Source organism: Miniopterus natalensis, chromosome 20 (genome assembly GCF_054644295.1).
Source record: "Miniopterus natalensis isolate mMinNat1 chromosome 20, mMinNat1.hap1, whole genome shotgun sequence".
NCBI lineage: Eukaryota > Metazoa > Chordata > Mammalia > Chiroptera > Miniopteridae > Miniopterus > Miniopterus natalensis.
In genome coordinates this window covers 7,836,323-7,857,356 of record NC_142100.1, presented here as the reverse complement: position 1 = coordinate 7,857,356, position 21,034 = coordinate 7,836,323, and the positions used below count along the sequence as shown (strand labels likewise).

At 55.7% G+C, this 21,034-nt stretch overlaps 1 protein-coding gene across 1 annotated transcript; it reads right to left on the bottom strand.

Annotated features, from left to right (window-relative positions):
• Nucleotides 1-155: 155 nt before the first annotated feature.
• ADAMTS8 (ADAM metallopeptidase with thrombospondin type 1 motif 8) lies at nt 156-19,825 on the bottom strand. Its single transcript, XM_016204285.2, has 9 exons — nt 19,085-19,825; nt 10,895-11,134; nt 9,985-10,120; nt 9,171-9,338; nt 7,949-8,250; nt 5,609-5,792; nt 2,967-3,139; nt 2,651-2,826; nt 156-869 (listed from the first exon to the last, which is right to left on the bottom strand). The coding sequence occupies exons 1-9, from the start codon at nt 19,823-19,825 to the stop codon at nt 299-301; spliced, it is 2,691 nt and encodes an 896-aa protein (XP_016059771.2). The 3' UTR covers nt 156-298.
• Between the last annotated feature and the right edge of the window lie 1,209 nt (nt 19,826-21,034).

The following is a 21,034-nucleotide window of genomic DNA, read 5'->3' as shown; positions in this document are numbered from 1 at the left end:
ACTTTGCTAGTCTTTGGGCTAGTCCTTTGCTAGTCTGCTGTTTGGTTAAACAAGTGCACTTTTTACCTTTAACCTATGCCCTCTACTTGAACCCAAGCAAGGTCCCATTCACTAGAAAGTAGACAGTATGATCAATTGGCCCATCCTCTCTTCCCCTCCCTGTGCTGGAGGGGCTGGTGCATTGTGAGGCCTGGGTAAGCCACACCATCTCCTCACAGAGGGTCACCACAGTGGGGACACTTGTCTGCACCCCAGCACCCCGAGTCCATGAGCACAAGACTTGGCCTGCCCCGCTAGGTCACAGAGGGCACGGCTGGCTTCCACAGGGCTTGGCGTCCTCGGGTTTCAGAGCCTTGTTGCAGGTGGCGGAGGCCTGGCCGCTGGGGTCCCGGCAATCCACAGTCCGTCGCTGCCAGCCAGCTCCGCAGCTGCTGGAGCACTCAGACCAGTCCCCCAGCACCCACTGTGCGTTGAGCAGGGGCTGGATGACGTTGGTGGTTACTCTCTCTTTGCTGCTCTGGATGCTGAAGTTCACGTCATTAGGAACAAAGAAGGAATACTTGACTTTGGGGGGAAAGACCTCACCAGGGACTGTCAGGAGCTGCACGGTGAGCGGCTCAGGCAGGGGCCGGAAGCTCTGCAGCCGCTCCAGGGAGGCAATGGAGCCACTGTACTTGAGGATGGTCCCCTTCACCAGGATGTCCTGCTCTATGGCGGAGATGGCCAGGTTCCCGTTGAGCAGGTACTGCCCGTCAGCTGTCTTCAAGGCCAGGTAGTTGCCATCGTTTTGGACCCCTGGATGGCTCCGTTGTTTCACATCGATGTTCGTGGCACCAGCTGGGATGGTGACGATGTCATTGTAGCCATAACTAGGACAGGAACAGAAAGGAACCCTTAGGATCAGTGGCTTCTTAGCCCAGAGCCTAAGGAAGTGAATCTGCTGGTGGTGTCTGGGGTTGGCAGATGAAAACCAGCAGCAAATAATTCTGCAGTTGCCTCGAAGTTCTAAATCAATTAGCTGCCGAGGCTGACAGGAGTGGTCTGTACACTGGCTTTTCATGGGCTTTTGCTCTGCTTGGCAACTCCATTTCAGATGTCGGGGCTGAGGAGTTTGGATGTGTGGGTCTTGACAATAGCCCGTGGAGGAAGGCAGCCCAGAGGGGTTTGAAAGCCGCACTGGGGCTGCCAAGCCTGGCAGCTCTTGGCTCAAATGAGACCTCAAACACATTTAGTTTTCTGCACTGGTATAAACTTTGCTTGGCCACTTTCATACCCAGAGCTCAAACCCATGTGGAAAAATATGGGTTTTTTTCCAGACATGCTCATTCCAGAATCTGGCTCCTCACCCCACCTCAGAGTCAGTCAGTTCTCAGTATTTGGTTAACATGGCTGTAGGGCAGGAACTAGGGCATAGGGGAGCCATCTTCTGCTGCACCCAGATACCATAAGCTGTGTTTCTGGGTGGATGGGTGCTGTTCTGGGAAAATGCTTTGGCTTTATTATAGGGCTTTATGTGGCTGGAGGAAAGCTGGTTCCTATTTTCATGTTCTGGGGTGAAAGCATTTGGGTTATACAGGTTGGGAAGAAAGTGAAAGGGACTGAGGAGCACAGCAAGTCGGTTCTTCACTGTTTTTGCCTTATGCTCAGCTGGGGCCAGCTGCTTAGTTTAGGTCCATGTAAAAGTATCCATGGGCCAATTTGTCTATTGCCTAAGAGAGAGCCAGCTAGGAGACCCAGTATCTGAACATCCCACATCCCAGGCTTTTTTCTCTATCCTCTTATTTTAAATTTGAAAAGACCCCCAGGTTGTCTGCTGTGGGCTGATTCTGTTTTCCTGAGTCTGATGACATGTAAGACAGGGAGATACAGAGGAGTCCAGAGTGGCTGCATAACACCTGCCCTTGACTTCCTCTCCAGGAAGTGCCTAAAATGGCAGGAAGAAGATTGTTCCAGGAGTTAAGAAACCTGGGTTCTCCTTCTGGCTATTATTAATGGTCAGTGTGACTTTAGAAGAGTCAGGTAATCTTATGGAACCTTAGTTTCTTCGTCTGTAAATGGGGAGTAATCGTGTTGGCCTTGCCAGCCTCAGAGACTGATTTTAGGAATCAAACAAGGCCACAGAGGTGAAAGCACTGAAACAAATAGTGGGAGCTTTATGAATGCGGGTTGTTAGGTTGTAAGAAAGTGTCTGGAGTGCTCAGACTTATGAAGACACTGAGGCCACTGAGGCCCCCTCCCTTACCCCTTTTCTAATGATTCAGCTACAGGAAGGATAGGCTCACCTGGAGTGGGGTGAGATGCACTTCCTTAAACAGGCCTGGAAGAGCTGCTTTCTGGCAAAGGTCCCAGGTGCTCAGTGTAGCTCTACTGCCAGTGGACTCAGGGATGATCCATCCCTGGCCATGTGGCCTCTGGTTGCCCCGTGCAGGGTCCTCTCTATGAGCCAGACCCTGTACCAAGTCCTTTGCATGCCCCATTTCATGGCTCTTTACAATGACTCTGAGGTACGGAGGACTGCTGACATTTTATTGGGAAACTGAAGCTTAGTACTCCATGGGTATTAAGAAGCGGCTACAATCGAACTTACAGGGATGTGATTCTAAAGCCTGTTTGGCTTTTGACCTCGGTAATGAACTACTAGGAGGCTCACCTGGAGGGGCTGAGGGAGCCAGAGATCTTCCTGCATGAGGTGCCTTTGCCCCCACACACCCCGCATTTGTCCAGCTTCCTAGGTGAGTCCACCACGTGGTCACAGCCAGCCTTGACACACTGGCCACGGACACAGATGGCCAGAGTCTCGGGCCCACACAGGGTGCCGTCGATCACCTGCAGCAGGGGAAGGGGAAGGAAGAGAGGGCATGGTGGGCACAGAGGCAGCCCATGGCTGGGGGATGGGGTGGGGTGGGGGTTGTTGGCAGGTGACCTTGGTCCTCATCTGTGTATCTCTGTTCCAGGAGGATTCTCACCTTGGCCTCAAACACTTTGAACTCACTCCTCCCCCGGGCTCGGCAGAACAGCTTGCAGCGGTCCCGGGGGGACACCCCCGAGTACTTGGGGACCCACTGCAGGAGGTTCCCATCCATGTCAGTGTAATTGTAGGAGTTATACTTCTCACACTGCTGCTCCCGGAAGCTTTTCCCTGGAAAGAATAAGAAAAGGCATGGAGTCAATGCCTTGTGCTAAAGCTGGTAGGACCTAGCGGGAGAAGTGCCTAGATTCAGGTACTTTTCTTTCTCCTGGTTTTACCCTGAGCCCAGGACACAGGTCCAGCATCATCTGGGCCCAGCATTTCTAGGTACTCCCAATCTAGGTCCATGTGGGACCCTTACTCACAGGGGCAAGGAAAGGGGCATCCAGCCTCAGCCGGCTTTCTTGGTAAGTATCCTTTCCACTTGAGGAAGATGTAATATTACTTCTGTTTTACAGATAAATAAACTTAGGTGAAAACGGGACAGTTCAGTAAGTGTGGAAGGCACAGGCTGACACATGGAATTATATTTTTGGGCCTCTGCTCTCATGCTCTATCTCGACTTCCTCAGTGACATTGGACACATGGCTGTGGACTTTCAGATCTCCAGCTCCAGCTTTGGTCTCGCCTTATACCCTTAGTCTCGCCTTACACCCCACATGCTGTGATTCTGGGTGTCTACAGGGGACCCCGTTTGTAGGTGCTGTGATTACCCCCAGCTCAGCACAGCCCAACTCCATATGGTTCCTCCATGAACTGGGTTGATTTTCATTTGGTGAAACTTGTATGTTCCTGTCTGAGACTGAACATTTGAGCATCTCCACCCTTCACTCCCAAGCTTTCATTAAATCCTACTATGTTCAGGACAACTGTAGTATTAAATGTCTCTATCTACTCTCACCACCTCAGTACCCCGCACAGGCCCAGGCCTCATGGCTTCACCTGGGACCTAGTGTCTACACACAGCTGCCTCCTTCCCATCGTGCTGCTTCCAGAACAATCGTCTGAAGCAAGACTTTATTTCTCAGTCCTGAAATTGACCCTGCTCTTGTCACTGAGGTCCTCCAGCTTAGCTGGACATCCACGAGGACTGTGGAGACTTTTCAGATGACTGTGCCCCACTCCTCGGACTCTGACCAGTACACCTGAGGGGCCTGGGCCTCTGTGTTTGAAAACCCTTTCCAGGTGACTTGGCAAAACAGCTGGCACTGAGGAATTCTAGATGCCATTTTATCTTTCACGGACCTTTGTCATCTGCCCTTGATATGCTGGTCCATTCCACGGGCTCCACCTGAGTGGGTCAGAGCCCCTCTGAGACCCCTCCTCTCCCGGCCCATACTCCCACACCTCCTCACCAGCTCAGTTCCCAGGCTCTGCTCAGATCTCCCTCCCTGAAGCTTCTGACTGGTCCGGGCTCGGCCTTGCTCTGGATTCCTCACGAGCCTGTAGTCTCTGCTTCACAGACTAAGTTTTACTTGCCTTGTAAAGGGGGTTTGGATCTCTAGCTAAACTGCACTCCCTTGAGGACCATGACCATACTGTGCATATTTTATGCCATTTATAACATCTATTACAGTCTAGCCACACATGAGGCACTAAGAACATCCCGGCACCTGAAATCATGGTATCACTTACTGTCCGTGTCTACCTGGCAAACTCTCACAACTCCAGAGAATGCTTCACCTATATGCCAGGCAAACTCTCACAATTCCAAGGAACACTTCACCTGTATGCCAGGCAAACTCTCACAATTCCAAGGAACCCTTCACCCATATGCCAGGCAAACTCACAATTCTGGGTGAAGTTTCCAGAGCCCCCTGCCACTGCTGATTCTCCCATCTTGTAAAACTGCAAAAACTACAGATTTCCCCATTAGCCACTAACCCTGTGCACTTGGATGGAGCTCTCTTAAGCTCTGCTTGTCTTCTGTTGCCTGCCAATACTTCCCAGAGCTGCACAGAGGGGAGCTGAGAGGGATGGCAGGGAACAACTTTAATGACTCCCTCTCACCAGTTCACTGCTGCCCATTGCTGCCTCTGAGGCAGTGAGTGTGCTTTCTAGCTGGTGCGAGGGGTGGGAGTATGCCAAGGGAGGTAGAGCAGTGCTGCTTCCTGGGAAGGTTCCGTCCGGCAGCTGCCATGGCCCCAAGGGAACATGGGCAACTCTTCTCTGAAAGAATGTGCACTAGGATCAGATTCAGAAATCCTCCGTCCGCCCTGGGCTGGATGTTGACTGGGGAGACGTTGGAGGTTTGGCTCTGACACTTGCTTTGGAAATTGCTTCCATTCTGCACACAGACGTGGGTTCAGATGCCTCCAGGAGGAATATTATCCTAGATGCTAGCTCCTCTGCAAGCCTCCTCCCCCGACACAAGTTTGGTTGGGAGTGACAGCCTCTATCTCTACATCTTGGACAACCAGGGCTACTCCTCTCCTGGGTTTGCCATGTTCCCCAGCACAAGGGGAGCTGTCCTGGGTCACCAAGGGCTGCCCTAAAACTTGGTGCCTCGCAGAGCCCATTTACATCTGGGTCACAGGAAAGCTCTGTATCAGGAGATGCACCCTGCTCTCTCTTCTTCTGGGATCTTAGGTGACAGCAAGAACAGCTGCTCTGGCAGATGTGGCCATAAGTGGCACTTACCATCAGGGGGACATTCCTCTGTGTGGCATGACTGGTACTTGGTTCTCTGACCCAAGCAGTATCTTCCTCCGTTCTGAGGCTCAGGGTCCGTGCACTCGCGGTGTGAAAACTGCACCCCTCCTCCGCAGGTCCGGGAGCACTCTCCCCAGGGTCCCCAGGGGGCCCAGCCTCCGTCCATCACCGCCTGCAACACACAAAGCCACAGAGTCAGGAGCTGAGTTATAAATGGCGGGGAGGGCATGGAGTTCAGTAAACTGCCCTAATCATTCGTGTCGTGACTATGTGGCCTGCCGGGCCATCAGCTTTGTCAGCAGGGGCTGGACTTGTTCACGGCTGACTGCTCAGCATCTAAAACAGTGCCCTGCCCTCAGCAAGGTACTTGGTGTTAGCCTCTTTTATGGGAATAAATAAAGTTGGGCCTAAAGTAGTGGTTCTTCACCGGGGCCAGTTTTGTCCTTTGGGGACATTTGGAAGTGTTTAGGGACATTTTGGTTGTTACAACTGGAGAGGGTCACTGCTGCTGGCCTCTAGTGGGTAGCTGGTGCGGGGCTGCTAAACATCTAACAATGAACAAGACACCCCCTAGGACCAAGACTTATGCAGCCCCCAGTGTCACTAGCACCGAGGCTGAGAGTCCTGGTCTAAACAAATAACCATTGGGAGGTGTGGCTGCTAGTCCACCAGCCAGTTCAGGGGGCAGATGATCCCTGGGAAATAAACAGAACTGCTCCCAACTTTACGGCTGCCGTTGGTGGGTTCATAGAGTTTTCAAAATGAAAATAATTTTTAAAACTACAAAAATAATATTTGCTCAAATAAAAAATGAAAAATACAGAAGAGTGTAAAAAAGAAAATAACACTTTAAAAAACAGTGCTAAAAAAAAGTGGTTAGAGCATGGGCCTGCACACTGAAGGGTCATGGGTTCGATTCCCGGTCAAGGGCACATAGCTGGGTTACAGGTTCGATTCCTGGCTAGGTCCGGGCGCTTGCGGAAGGTATCCAATAGATGTATCTCTCTCACATCGATGTCTCTCTCTGTCTCTCTCTCTCCTTCCCTCCATCCCTCCCTTCTACTCTCTCTGGAAATCAATGGAAAAAATATCCCTGGGTGAAGATTTAAAAAAAAAGCATTGCTACCCAGATAAAACCACTGGCATAATTTTCATCCAAATCCCTTCATACTTTTGCTTTGCATATATAATCGTAAAGAATGTGGTGTTTTTTATTTTATACAGATATGATTATATCTGTCATATATAGAGTATTAGATGATAAATAGCATTCCATGAGCTTCCCGTGCCAACCTCTCCTGGCACTGAGCTTGGCTCTGGTGCGGCGCAGGTTGCATGGGCCCCTCCCCTTCCCTGCCCTCAGTGGTGTGTGAAGCACGTGCTATAGGAGAGGGTGACCCCTGGACCAGAAGTTGTGTCTGAATGGGAGGGTGAGAGGCGGCTGAGGGTGAAGCTGTGAATCTTACCCTGGCCCAGGCTTAGAACCAGGGTGGGGCTCACCTGGCCCCGGCAGGCTCCTGAGACTCAGTGCAGAGGACACTTGTCACTGAGAACAGCCCTTGGGAGAGACTGCCCGAGCCACCCCGGTGATTCAGTGCTGGGCTGGGACCAGGCTGCTTAACTCCACGGATGCCATTCCACAGGGACGGCTCAGTGACTCGCAGTAAGAGAAATTCGATCAGCCCACAGTTTGGAAGTATTAAGAGCAGGGCAAAGAAGCGAATCATCTGAAGCTCTCAGCGGCATTGCCTTGGCTTTTCTTGCAGATTCGCTGTGTCCTGGGCCAAGTTTCCTCTGCCTGTCAGAGGCGTCTCATTTCTCCTCCCGCCTCCTCTCTGAGTGTGGAACCCCCACGATGGCTCTCATTCCCCGACTTCTACGAATTCAGCTCAGACGTGGGTAGGATAGGAACCCTTTCCCGTCATTCGACTGAATGTTCCTCCTCTGAGTCACTCTCATCTGTTGATAAAGAATTCGGAACAGCTTCCGTGGACTGAGTGCCCACGTGCCAGTCTCTGGGCTGGAGTGTTTCAAGCTTATCGCCACCTTCACAAGCCTCAGGTCAGCTCCAGAGAATTCCAGTGGGAGTTCCCTGAATGCCTGGGGCACCGGTGGCACCCTCCTTTCATTACGAGCTCACTTCAAAGGCTCCTCTTGTGTTTGGATAAATATGCTTTGCTTTGTTTGTAAAAAGAGTGATTTTACTCAGAAGCCCTAGTTGCCGCCTGGCCCAGAGTTCATGGCTCTCCAGTGTGGTTTCTCCTCAAAAACAGCTCTCCCTACACCACCCCTCGCCCCACCTCTGTGTCCCCAAGTGCCATTCCTCACCTTGGGGCTCTCCACTTCCTCCACAGGAAGACAGCTGCCATCCCAGCAGAGGTGCCCAGGCCCGCAGGGCGTCCCGTCCGCCCAGGGCAGGCTGCCATTCTTCGTGTGGCAAAAGGGCTCTGGACCTTCCAGGTGGCACCAGAGCTGGGCGCAGATGTCCTGCGCGGAGGTGTTGGGGCAGTGGCGGAAGCCCAGCCCGAAGATCTGCCTGCACTGCTGGTCCAGCTGGTACAGGGCCCTCTGGCCCGGGAGGTCTGTTGGGAGGGGCAGGGCCGAGGTGGGGGTGTCGAGGAGACAGTCTCCTGAGAAATGGAGGAAACGGAGGCACACGAGTAAGGGGCCAGAGTTTCCTCTCGCAGCCCTCCCTGGCTCCTATATTACCCTTAAATCCCCACTGACAGGGTTTAATGTCCAGATGTCACGCTCTCCTTGACCTCAATCTGAAAACTCGACACTCACCATCTAGATAGAACTTGTCCAATTTTTGACTATCAGTCACAAAATTTACCTTCAAGGTAGAATTTCTTTTGTGATCTAGAATATCTTTCACGATTCAGAGTTTACCTAGGGAATTCCCGCTGATTGTAATACTAATTTAAGTCGATATAATTGGGGGTGTAAATGAACTCTTCAAAACCATGTTATGCAAAATAAAGCCAAAGTACTGATGTTCGGACAATCCATTATTTTTGTATTATATTTGTCCCTGTCTCCTTGGAGCAGAGGAATCAAGAATAAACTGTGTTTTCACTGCTTTACCCCACAAGCCCAGCTGTCTTCACCAGGTGCACACTGCCAGCCCACGTCACCCCCCCCCCCCCTTGTGCTCTTGGCTGTTTCTAACTATCCTACGATGTCCCACTCCAGCCGGACCCTCTTCCCTCCTCTGTGCTGCAAACATTCTTCTGTCCCTTCAAACTCTGTTCAAACCCACCTCCTGCAGACAAACCTCAGGCTAATTCCACCTGCTTTGTGACTAACAAGCTAGACTAGCCAGCCACTCAGGCTGCTGGAGAATGGGGCAAGGAAGAGCATGCTCTGTGGGGGTGGTGAGGCCGTGGCACAGGCCGTGGGGCAAGGGGCAGATCTCTGAAGCCTCTTCTAACCCTACATGGCTATGATGCTTCGTGATGGAGCTCAGCCAGAAACAGCAGGTGCCACAGTGATCTAAGGAGCCGGCTGGGCAGAGCTCCACTGCCAGCAGCTGGCCAGGGATGCCTACCATGCCCACCGTCCAGGAGCTCCGTGAGGTACATGGCACTGCAGGGAGACCAGGGCAGCGTCTTGTTTAGGTGGACGAAGAGGGGTGCCATCATGTGGTGCTTGCCCATGGGCCCGAAGAGCCGTGCACAGGGCTTGGAGTCATCGTGGGGCATGCTGAGGACGTGCCCTGGGTACAGAGAGAGACCAAAGTCTACCCCAACAGCCTCCCCTGCTCTGCAGCCCTCCCCACCCTGCTCCAGGGCCCCCCACAGGGCCCAGGGCCCCTCCCTCCCCTTTATGGGGGAGAGAGAGAGGCAGAGAGAGAAAGAAGGAGGGGAAGAAAAAGAGGGAGGCAGGGAGGGAGCAGCATGTCCTCTCCTTATTTCTTAAAGATTTTTTCACTCTGGGCTTCTCCCGCCCAGGAAGCTTCTTCAGAGCACCGAGGAACCCCGCTAGCCCTGCATTTTCTGCCTCAGCCTGTCTCAGAGACATGCTCACCTCGGTTATTCGCTCGCCCTCTCTTCCCAGTTAATCTTCTCAGATTCCTACCGCTTAGCTTGGCTACGGCATGGCAACTTTAGCCCGGCCGTTTCACGTGTGGGCATTTTCCTGGCGATCTCTGGGGATGGGCCAGGACTCTCTTTTACTGTTTTGGCCTCGTGCTCAGGGTGGGAGCGCAGGAAGCACAGCATGTATTGGCACACAACCAGCCTGCCAGGACCATGAGGGGACCTGGCTGGCCGTGAGGGCTGCGGTCCTGGGAAGCTGGGGGAGCCCGGGTCTGGAAGAGGCAGCTCTGAGGGCGCGGGGGAGGCGGGCAGGGCAGCTCTTACCCAGCTCATGGGCCAGAGTGTAGGCCGCCTGGAGCCCCTCGTCCTCGATCACAGAGCAGCTCTTGCTGGGGTCGCAGATCGTGCCAATGTCTGCCACGCCCAGGGTGTCGCACGTCCCCTCCTTCCCACAGAAGTTCTGCATGGGGAGAAAGTGAGAGTGTGGGAGCAGACACAGGAGAACATTTCCCTATTCCTGCTCCTCCTGCGCTGAAGGACGTTTTTCAAGCCGAAATCCCCATTTCTCCGCAAAGGACACTCATTTGAGGAGGACCTTTCTCCTGTGCTGGTGTGTGCTGGGCTGGCTGGGGCCTGGGCGGCTTGTGTGGGGAGGCAGAGCAGCACTGACCGGGGCTGGAGTGTGGGCGCTGCCACTCTGTGATACTCTGGGCCTCAGTGTCCTCGGCTGTAGAATGGGGAACCGTACAACAGTTCTTGCCTCGTGGGGTGTTGTGAGAACTGGGTGTAAACAGGGCTCTGCACACGTCTCTAGCTTTGAGGACGTTGCCCGTTTCAATCACACCAGACAGGGGGCAGCCTCCTGATCTGGGGACTCTTGAGGGTAACTGCCTGGTTACCTGGCCCCATGTTTAACAACCCCCGCAGATGGACCGCCTCTCTCAATTCCCGCTCCAGGTCGCTCACTGGGCGGTGTGGCCCGCTTCCTCTGGCTATGACCTCAGCAGACAGCTGGTCACGACCGTTTGGAAAAGAGCCCTTATGAGATTCCTCTCCTTCCCTCGCAAATACCTCACACTTGTCCTCGTGACCTCCTCACTGCACACCCGGGGCTCCTGGCTCCAGCTGGGGCCAGCAGGGAGGCATTTCCTATGCTTGGGCAGGCCCAGTGGCCCTGCCTTTGATCGCTGGTCCCCCGCCCTCCCTCCGCGGGGTCTCGGGAGCCATCCCAGACCTGTCTGGTGAGCAGGATGGCCGTGTCGAAGTGCTCTGGGTGCCGGTCGCTGGGCTGGTTGAACTGCCGCTGCCAGTTGCAGAAGTTGCGCAGCGTGAGCCCGCCGTTGTCGGACACCTCTGGGCCCCAGCTCTCATCTTCTACTATGAGCACCTTCACCACCACCAGGCTGATGGAGTTCCGGATGCTGGGGTGCTTGTAGATGCGGGCGGCCACGGACATCAGCGTCAGGATGTGGTTCTGTCGGGAAGGAGGGAACAGGAACAGTGAAGGGCTCGACCTCTCAACCCGTTGCCTGCCCACGGCCATCACCTCCTGTTACCCCGCCCTGTGGCCCGCTCTGTGCTGAGTGTCTGATAAATAGCATCTTGCTGACAACCCACACCTTCGAGACCCTTCATTTTACATGAAAGCAAGTTGTGTCTCAGTAGCTCTCCCAAGACCCCAAATCTAATGAGTGCACAGCAGCATCTGAACCCAGACTGCCTGGCTCCAAAGCGCGTGCATTTAATATCTTGACCAGATTGTTATGTGTATAGCTATGTAAATAAAAATTAATTAGAATTCAGTGAAATTAAAATGACAGTTCCCCTGTCACACTGGCCACATTTCAAGTGCGTCAGTTGCTGTCCATGGCTTGTGGCCACTGTGTTGGGCTGAGCAGACAGGACAGTCCATCATCACGGAGAGTTCTATTGGACAAATCTGGTTATTCTGCCTTGACCTTGACCCCAACCGGCTCCCTACCAGCCACCCCTTCCCTCTCCACTCTCAGCCTAGAAGCAGTGATCTGAGTCCTCCAGGTGAGTAGAATTTCCCTCTTAGAGTCCAAGTGAGCATTTTCCTGGTGTCTTCTGGGGTAGCCTCTACTATTCAGGATGAAATGTTAACCCTGAAAACTTGGTTCTGATAATCACTACGAACAATAGCCACTCTGCTCCTGGCACAGGGCCCACACTTCACCAATGTTACCTCATCACATGCTCACAACAACCCTATGAAGGAGGCACTGCAGTCCCTACTTCTGAGGCCACACAGCTCTCCAAGCCAGGATGCAGCCCAGGCGTGTCCACCTCCGGGGGCCACACTCTTCTTGTTAAGTTCCCCAGCGCTTGGCCTTCTGGGGTTTGCCTGGACAGCCCTAAAGAGTTTATTCCCTTCTGCCTGGGGCTTGAGAGAACCCAGTGGGCCTAATGAGACCCAGATGCTTAGGATCACACCTGCTTTCAGTCCCGCCCGGGCCAGCTGAAACAGTCTACGTCAGTGCTTGGCCTCTGTCCTGTCACTGCGCTGCCAGCTGCTCCCACAGCTTTGGAGGAGGCCAGCCTGGAGCTCGCTCTCCTGCCTCTAAAAGTAAGTTCTCTTGGGTTATTTTGCAGAAGAGGAGACAAAGGGGCAGAGGCACATGAGCGTGAGCATGGCCAGCTGAGCGGCCACTCGCTGGCCCTGCCCCCTGTTCTCTGGGGCACTGTCTCTGCAAGCCTCTCTTTTTTCCCCTCCAATGGTCTGGAAAGTGGGAGTGGAAGGAGGGTAAGGGAGCGTGAAAGGCTAGAGGGGGACATTCATTCTGTCGTTTGAGGCCATGTATGGGAGTTCCAGACGAACCCCATCATTTGTGAATGGGACCTGTCTGTTCACCTCGAAGGCAATAAGCCAGGTATTTTGTAAGCCCTACAAACTGGGGTTGGCAGGTTACTGAGGGTGTTAAGTACTCCAGCTATGTTTAGGCTGATGTCAACATCTTATCAGCAACGCTGAAACTTGGCTTGCTCTTGGAGTTGGATTCCTAAGGGGAAAAAGCAATCACATCATTATGCAACTGGGGGTGAGGGCTGAGGAATGGGAGCTTGCTGAGGCCGCTTCCTGTCCAGGTCTCCGCTGCTCCCAGGGGGCAGGAAGAGTCTCCTGGTCTCTTACTCTAGGAAGGGCCAGAGTCTGATGGGCCAGGGGCCAACTCCTGGGATTTCTTCCCAAGCAACCTGCAGTTCTCCTCATAACAACTTTGAGTTCTGATTTTGCAATCTCACAACTGGGGAGATGATGCCTTACAAAGAAGGTGTGAAGAGAAGAGATGCCAGCTGCTCAGCACTGGTCCCAGAAAAACATATACAGAACCAAAGACTCGCTGCACAAAGGATGGGGTGGGGCACTGGGATGCCTCCCAACACTGAGGTTTTCAGGGAGTCTCCCCTTTGCAGCTGAGGTAGCTCATAGCATCTACTCCAGACAATGAATAACTAACTGTTGGGCTGAGCTGGCTTGAGAGCAGTTTCCTTTAAGGCAGTGGGTTAGATGTGAGGATGTTTGAAGGTCCTCTGGCTGCTCTCTCAGAAGATAATCTCCATTGCAGGAGGGCTGCAATGTGGCCCAGCGTTTCTGTTAAAATCCCCAAACCTTGTCCCGCTTACCCCCCTTTTCTGTCTCACTGAGCTTTTGAAGATGGAAGGGTCACTATCCCCACCATCGGCCCCTCTGAGAAACAGTGGTAGAATGCCTGACACCTGCAAGGCCTGGTTTCCCAGGGGAAGGACCACTGGGCCATGGTGGGTAGTGGCCCTGAGTCGGTGAGCCTCTGTTTCTCAGCCAATTCCCTGGGCCAAAAGGGCAGACATGAGTTATAGTCCCACAGGGAGTGGGCTCAAGAGCCACGAAGGAGAGAGGCAGGTGGCTGGCTTCACCGCCTGCTGTCTATTTACACCTCCCTGCACACCAGTGCAGGCTGCTGGAGGAGGCAGGTGAGTAAGATCATGCCCCTGGAGGGTGGGGTCCCAACACAGCCGTCGACCTCCCACGAACACAACTGGTAGGCTGGACAGAACCCATGGCCAGCCCAGCCAGCAGGTTAAACAGCCCTGCTTTTGAATGACTTGGGGATCTGCCGCGCTTCACTCTCTCAGGGAGCCTCCTTCTGCACTGGTGCCCCCAGGACCTGGAAAAGAGGAAACTTCCCCAGCCAGCTTGGAGAAGTGTTTTGATTCTTTGAGCTACAAACAAGGAGATCCCACCCCAGAGCTCTGGTGCAGCCAAAGCGACCAGGGTGGGAGTCCGGGGGAGGTGGGGCCTGGGTCAGATGTATTTCTAGCAGCTTCTTCTGCTCACAGTGCCACCTGCTAGGCTTTGCTCATTTGCTCTTTGCACTGCGGGTCCTCCTGCTTTTCCTTGCAGCATGCCTGGGAGAGGCAAAGAGAGGAAGTGTGGAAATGTGGGAAACCCTCTGACCTCAGCAACCTGTGCCCCACTCTTCCTTTTGCCTTTTGGGCATCTCTCTAGGGCCTGAGACTGTGCAGAGGAAGAGATGGAAGAAGCAAAGGAAAAGGAAAGAATAGAAGAGAGAGCCCTATACTGTGTCTGTTTTTCTGAAGATGTGGCAGGCAGGTAGACAGACATGAGCAAAGCAGGGACCATGGGACAGGTACAAAAGGTCATCAGGGTGGAAAGCCCTGGGCGCCTAGCAAAGGACAATTGTTGGGTGGGACCTCATCCCCAGGTGACCTCTCCTCCCTGGAGATAACATGTAGGCCTGTTGTATTTCAGCTCCAGTTCCCAGAAAAGCAGCAAAACCAGACAAGCATCACAGCTGACCGCAGGACCAGCTGCACTGAATGACCCCCTGCCCTGGCGCTGAACAATCAGTCAGTGGAGACCCCGACCCTGAAAGGACACACCTGAAAAACTGATGAATATTCTATTGAGATCTTCCCCTGGGACTGCCCCTGAAAACTCCACCTTTAAAACCCTTAGGACTGAGGACCCAGCTCTGCTTTCCCACCCGGAGCAAGCTGGAGCCTTTCCCCTCCCCCTCCCTACGCCCCCCAGGTGCATCACCTTGACCTTCCTCACTCTCAAGCTCCAAGGGCCCTTCCTTTGCCTCGATAACTTGTTTCCTAAGCCTACTTCTTCTACAAATTACTTTTTCTACCTCTGTGATTTTCCAAATAAATGTTCTCTTATAGTTTAAACCTTGGCTCTAATTTCTTTCCTAGCTAGAACCCAAGTACTGAGGTTGCTGAACCGAGGCCCGGTCTGACCCCACCGGTCTAACACCTGGTGCCAGTTCTGCTGCCCCCAACAAAAACAGCAAGGGTGAGGCCACCTCGCCAAAGCACACGCTTATCAGAACCTCAAGATGTCAAGCGTAAAACTCTGAGCCAAGCAAACTGAAAAGAACACCTCTCTGCCGTGGGACCGCAGAGCTGACACAGCGGTGGCTATGATGGCATGTGACCGCACTGCCCTCCTACTCTGACAAATGCCATCACTGAAGGCAACTCTAGTATCAGTTATGCTTTGTCGAGCACCTACTGTGTGCAGGGCACCGGGCTGGGTGCTTTCCATATTTTATTGCACCCTCAACACAATGCCAGGACATTGTACAGCTGTTCTTACTGTGCTGGTGAAAAGGAAGGTGCTGAGAAATTGACAGCTTGCTCGAGGACACTCAATTTTTTCTATTGCCCTTCAAAGCCTATCCTCTTGATCATGACACTGACTGCCACCCCTTTCGCTGCCTCAAGGAATATCACGGCCCAGCTGAAACACTGGAAGCCCGCAGGCAAGCTGGCCCTGACGCCGTTGATGTGCACCCCCACCCCCCAGCGCAGGGGCAGGCGGAAATGGCGAACCAAAGCCTTTGAACATTGAGGCATTTTCCTTAGGAAATACTTCATATCGTCCATCATTCTGACTGCAGCAGACCAAAGAGATGGGAAAGACTCATTCTTGTGCCAGGGAAGAGAACATAATTCACATTCAAGCATCACTTGTCTTTCATCCAACGAAGACTTGGGTGGTGAGGGAGAGTGGGGCATGTATCTGCTTCTGTTATTTTCCAAAGCAGGACACTGCTGACAATTAGATGGCACTGAACTGGCACTCTGCTGGGCAAAGTAGGATACATGGTCACCGCAGCGTTAGGGCTTGTGGGTGACATTTCCCCCAGAGGATATGGTTAAGGGGGAGACGAAATGGCTGTGACTTAGCCCTTCCCTGAAGTCACTTGCTAGTAGCTTGACATCTTGGGAAACCTCTGGTCTTCTCTGGGGACACCGAGTGCCACTCCTAGGATCCTCTCTGCTGAGAATGAATTCAGAAGCTCAGCTCGCCGCTGTCCCCTGGCAGGACGATTTTCCAGACTGAGCATGGGGCTGCTCAGCCACACTCACTCCTCTCCTGCTCCAGTTTCCTCCAGAGCGAGTAGATGCAGACAGAGTTAATGGCCTCTTCTGAGGTGGTCCCCCCTTTCAGAAAGCCCCCTTTGTCTGGGCTCCTTCACTCTGAAACCAGATAAGAAGGTGGGAAGCAGGGGCCCCTCTGTGGAGGGATTAAGTGAACTAAAGTGTAGGAAGCTCTGGAAAACTTCATTGTCACTCAGCGCGGAGACCAGCCTGGAGCATGGCTGGTTCTTGCTCTCGGCCTTTATGGGGGTTTCTTCTTGGTATCCGGCTTGGGGGGGCATCCCTGGACTGCTGGCTTCAAGGATCCTTTCCCACAGTATGGACAAGTGTCAGGAGGCCACAGAGCCACAGTCGCATGCCCTCCCTGAGCTAAGGCAGCCTGGCACAAACAGCACTGCACTCGGGTTCAGGGACGTGGGTGGCAGCCCCAGCCCTGCGTGACCTGGAGAGTCACCTATGCTCTGCGGCAGGCACTTTATTCCTCTAACCCCTCACAGGTATTTCCACTGAGGTGACGGGTGGAAACCACTCAGCAAACTGAACACACTCAGAGGGGTGTCCCTGCACAGCGCTGAGCTTTCCAGAAGACTCGTCATGAAGCAGGCTCACAGGTGACCTAGTCCAGGTGTCTGTCTTCACAGATGAAGAAATCCAAGCCCTTGAGGGAGTAAAGTCTCTCCTTGCCCTCATAATGTCCTTCCTGGTCACTGACACCCCAGAGTGCCTCCATCTGTGTGATGAAGTCTCCAGGAGACTCCTTGGAGAGTCACTTATAAAGACCTGTTACTTATAAAGGGCCTGCCCAGACCCTTTTCTGTTTTGGGGAGAAGGGTCTGGGCAGGCAAGGTCTTGGGGAACCAGATTTGACATTCACTCTTGGCTGAGCTCACGGGCCCATTCTCAGCCCAGGGGATGGAGCTGAGAAGTTCAAGTTTATCCTGTGGCATTTCCACAGCTGGTGAGCAGTCAGCTTTGAAGGGCCAGTGGGCAGTCACAGAAACAGCTGTGCCTCAGCCCGCCCCACCCAGCAGGGGTACAGGTGGGCTGTGACATAGTGAGAGCAGGGAGAAGTGGCAGGACTGGTCCAGCTGAGAGAGGACTTCTCTCTGGGGTGTAAGACCTAGCAGTAGACACCCTAGGGAGAGGAACACAGCCTTCATAGGTACCTGAGGCCCATTCTGATGTGCTCTCCTGACCTGGTCTGGCTGGGAATGTATGCGGGGGGGGGGGGGGGGGGGAGTGTGAGCTAGGTCATCAGCCAGGCAACACATGAGGTGTCATCCTGGGCGGCTCTGCAAGGAGAAAGCTGATTTTCTGGTGCAGCAAATTTGGGTCAAAACGCAGCCCAGCCTCCTGCTCAGTGGCCTGGGCATCCTGGAGCCCAGCACCAAGCCAAGCCTGCTTCTAGATGGCTCTGGTGGCTGCAGAAGCCAAGTATGCCCTGGAGGCAAAAAACCAACATCTTCAGTGTGTAGGTGAAGAACTTAGACAGCGAGACGGTAGGAGGGCAGTAGGAAGGACATTCTGGCTCCACAGACTGACAGGCAATTACTTTTTCTGCTGCTTCTCCGTGTTCTTGTTATTGGTACTTCCTGGCAGATGTCAGACACTGGTCCACGTGTGGGGTGAGGCTCAGCAGCTCAGCTCTGAGCTTGCAATGAACGGACTTCTGGAGGGCTCCCAGCTCTCATACCATGCTCCGGGAGAACTGAACACAGCCAGGCAGCATGCAGGGGAGCCTGCCCAGGGTTTAACCTGCCCTGCAGTGCTTCCCATCCCCCCATCTAGAATGCATGTCCCAGCGATTGCAGAGTGGGAAAGATGGGGTGAGAAACAGAGAGCCGACTGCATCTTGTCTGGACCGTTCTGCACAGGTGATACCGATATGCTCAGTGCCTCCAACAGCCAGGCACAGGCTCAGCCTAGAACAGGGCCCCCAGCCAAGATGGCCATCACTGGAAAAGCATTAACTGAGCTGCCCCAGTGGCCAGGATCCCCATTTCAGGGCATCTGACCTCCAGGCAGGTCAGTTCTTCTCTACCTGGCACATTACTGGTTCTGTGCCCCCAGGGAAGAGAAAATGCTGCCTCTCCATGTCACCTGGTGTGTGGGGGAGATGTTGGGACCAGGGCAACACAGACACCTCCTGCTGCGCCTGCACCATCTTTGAGTTTAGTCAGAAGCCAGCTGGCTATAGGGGTTGTGCCTATAGCTTTTCCTGCCCCAGCTCAGTAGACAGCTGTGTCTGGGCTTAGATCAGCTGGGTGGACCAAGCTAGGAACAATAACTGAGAGTTCATATCCCCACTCCCTTCTCCCCTCCCTTTTCCACTGAAGCTCAGTTTCCCGCACGGAGCCCCCAGGCAGCAATCCTGTCCCCTCCCTTCTGCGCTGGTGCTGGCACTGCCAAGTTCTGCAGGGCCCAGGGCCAGGCTGGCAAGGTAGTCCACGCCCCCTGATCAGAACCAGCTGGGCGCACAGAAGTGGGGCAGCCCCTTTCCAGGTTCAGTTCCCTCCAAACATTGTGTTTTATTTATGGCAACCTCAGTTCTGTACTCAAGGTAACGAAGAAGCCACATCTTTCCACCGGGGCCTCTCAGGTCTGGAGACAGCAGAGGGCTGAGAAATGGGGGGCAGGGTGGATGTTCTTGCAAAATGCTCAGTTTTCATCTCTGTTGGGAGAGGCAGGTGCCTGGGGTGCTAAAAAACCCCATTTCAGTCCAGCTTGCGCAGTGCTGAGCTGCGGGAGGTTCAGGATGGGAGGGATGGGGGCCAGCAGCTGAGAGGGGAAGCCCTGGGACCTCCGCCCCAAACCGGGGGGGGGGGGGACCTGCAGGGAGAGGCAGTAGGCAGCCCGGCGTCAGAGGCTGAGCCGAGAGTCCCTGCGCTTTCTTAGAAAAGAAAGAAACTTTTTTTTTTTTTTGGCGTCAGTCTTGGGAGAGTGGAGAAGGGGAAGGGTTTCCTCAGGGGGACAGAGAAGGGGAGAAGCGGGAGACTCGGGGCGGAGCGCGTCCTACCTGCAGGTCGGGGCCGTAGAAGGCGGCCATGGACGCGTCCGCCACCAGCAGCGTTTCCACGAAGCGAGCCTCGGACACAAACCGCTTGGTCCGCGCGGCTCCCGGCGGCGGCGCGCGGGCGCCTCGCGACTCCCCGCGCCCGCCGTCCTCCTGCACCGCCCCCCGCGCCTCCGCCTCCCCGCGCCCGCCGCCCGCCCCCCGCCGCGGGCCGGCGCCCGGGGACGCGGGTCCCGGGGGCAGCGGGTGGGCGCGGGCGCGGCGCGCGCCGGGCCCCCAGCGCTGCAGGAGGTGCGGGCGGCGCAGGGAGCGGCCCGCGCCGCGCGGCCGGATGGTGAACTCCTCGCCGCCCAGCAGGAAGGAGCCGCTCAGCCCCCCGCACAGGCTCACGGCCGCCAGCGACCCGGGCGCCGCGTTCACGGTGCCCGAGAAGAAGCAGCGGCGCAGCTCGCGCTCGCCCCCGGCCGCCGCGCCCGCGCCCGCGCCCCCGAGGCGCTCGATCCTGAGCCCGGGCGCCAGGAAGCTGGCGTCGGGCGCCAGGCGCAGCTCGAAGCCCCGGCCGAAGGCGGACAGGTGGAGCGCCAGCTCGCCCGCGCCGCCCGCCCGCCGCGCGGGCACCACCAGCGCCGAGGCCGGGCCCCGGGCTGCGGGCGGGGCCGGGGCGCCGCGGGCGGGCGGCCGCAGCAGCGGCAGCAGCAGCAGCGGCAGGAGCAGCGGCGGCCTCCGGGGAGCGGCGCGGGGCATGGGGGCTGCGGCCGCGGCGCGCGCGGGGAGAAGGCGCCCGGCGCGGGCAGGTGCCGGCGGCGCGAGCGCGGCCCGGCCGCTCCCGCCGGGAACGGGGGTCCGCCGGGGGCCCGCGCGCCCGGGCCCGGGGGCCTGGCCGCGCCTCCGGCCGCGCCGCGCGCCGCTCGCCCGCAGACCCGAGCGCTCGCCCCGGCGCCCGAGCCGCGCGCCCTCCGCCCCTGCCGCCTGCCCGCCGCGGGGAGCGCCGAGCGCGCCGCCCAGCCCTCCGTATTTATACTGCCTCCCCGGCTTTGACATAAGAGGTTTATTTTTGATCTCTCACCATCCCCGTTTCCCCTCCCCTGGGATCGGAGAGAGAAACTGAAAAGAGGGAGCGGGAGAGGAGAGAGAGAGAGAGAGAAAAAAATTTGGATGAGATGTAAAACCAATCAGGAGTCAGCGAGGCTCGCTCCCCTCCACCCCCCACCCTCCCCAGTGTCAACTCCAACTTCTCTCCCCCGAGCGCGCGGTCCCGCGTTAACTCCTGCGGCGCTGGGCTCTCCGGCGCCGTCCCGCGGGCGCCCCGGGCTCCCTCCCGCGGGGCCGGGCCCGGGACGCAGCGCCCGAGGGGCCCCCGCCTCGGCCCGGCCGCAGCGCTCGGCGCCCCGCGGAGTCACGCCGGGCCTCGGGCTGCAGAGGAGACGTCTGCTCCCGAGAGGGTCCCAGAGCTTTCAGCTGTGAAGCAACGGAGACAGATGGGAAAGGTCCTATTTAAATCATGCTCCCCACTAAAAAACCGCATTTTCACCGCAAGCTGGGGACAGGGAAAAGTTTCCACCGGGCCAGCGGAACCAAGGATGCTGTTACTGCCCCCGCCAGGGCCGGCAGGGCAGAGCCCAGCGCAGTGGGAAATGACCAGGAGTGAGGGTGGCGCCAAAGTGGGGTCGCCCAGAAGGAAGGCAGGCCTTTCCCCAGGAGGTCACCAGGTCACCAGGAGCTGCAGGTCTGGTACTGAAAACTCCACGGAACTCTGCTCAGTTCCGGGGTGGGGTGGGGTGGGCGACTACACGTCATGGAAGGTGGCTGTGGGTGCCGAGCAGGGTGAGAGTTGATTCGTTCTGTCCCCCACTGCCACCTCCCCCTGGATCAGGGGACTGAAGCACAAAGGAGGGAACGCTGTGGTCTCTACTCCTCTCTCAAGACCACAAAACACAGCGCCTCCTGGCACCC

Excerpts from the sequence above, each read along its gene's own strand:
- ADAMTS8 (XM_016204285.2), bottom strand. The coding sequence starts at position 19,825 with ATGCCCCGCGCCGCTCCCCGGAGGCCGCCGCTGCTCCTGCCGCTGCTG. Across the intron at positions 11,135-19,084 it reads TCTACGGCCCCGACCTGCAG|AACCACATCCTGACGCTGAT; the intron begins GTAGGACGCGCT and ends CCTTCCCGACAG. Across the intron at positions 8,251-9,170 it reads GCTCCTGGACGGTGGGCATG|GAGACTGTCTCCTCGACACC; the intron begins GTAGGCATCCCT and ends TCCATTTCTCAG.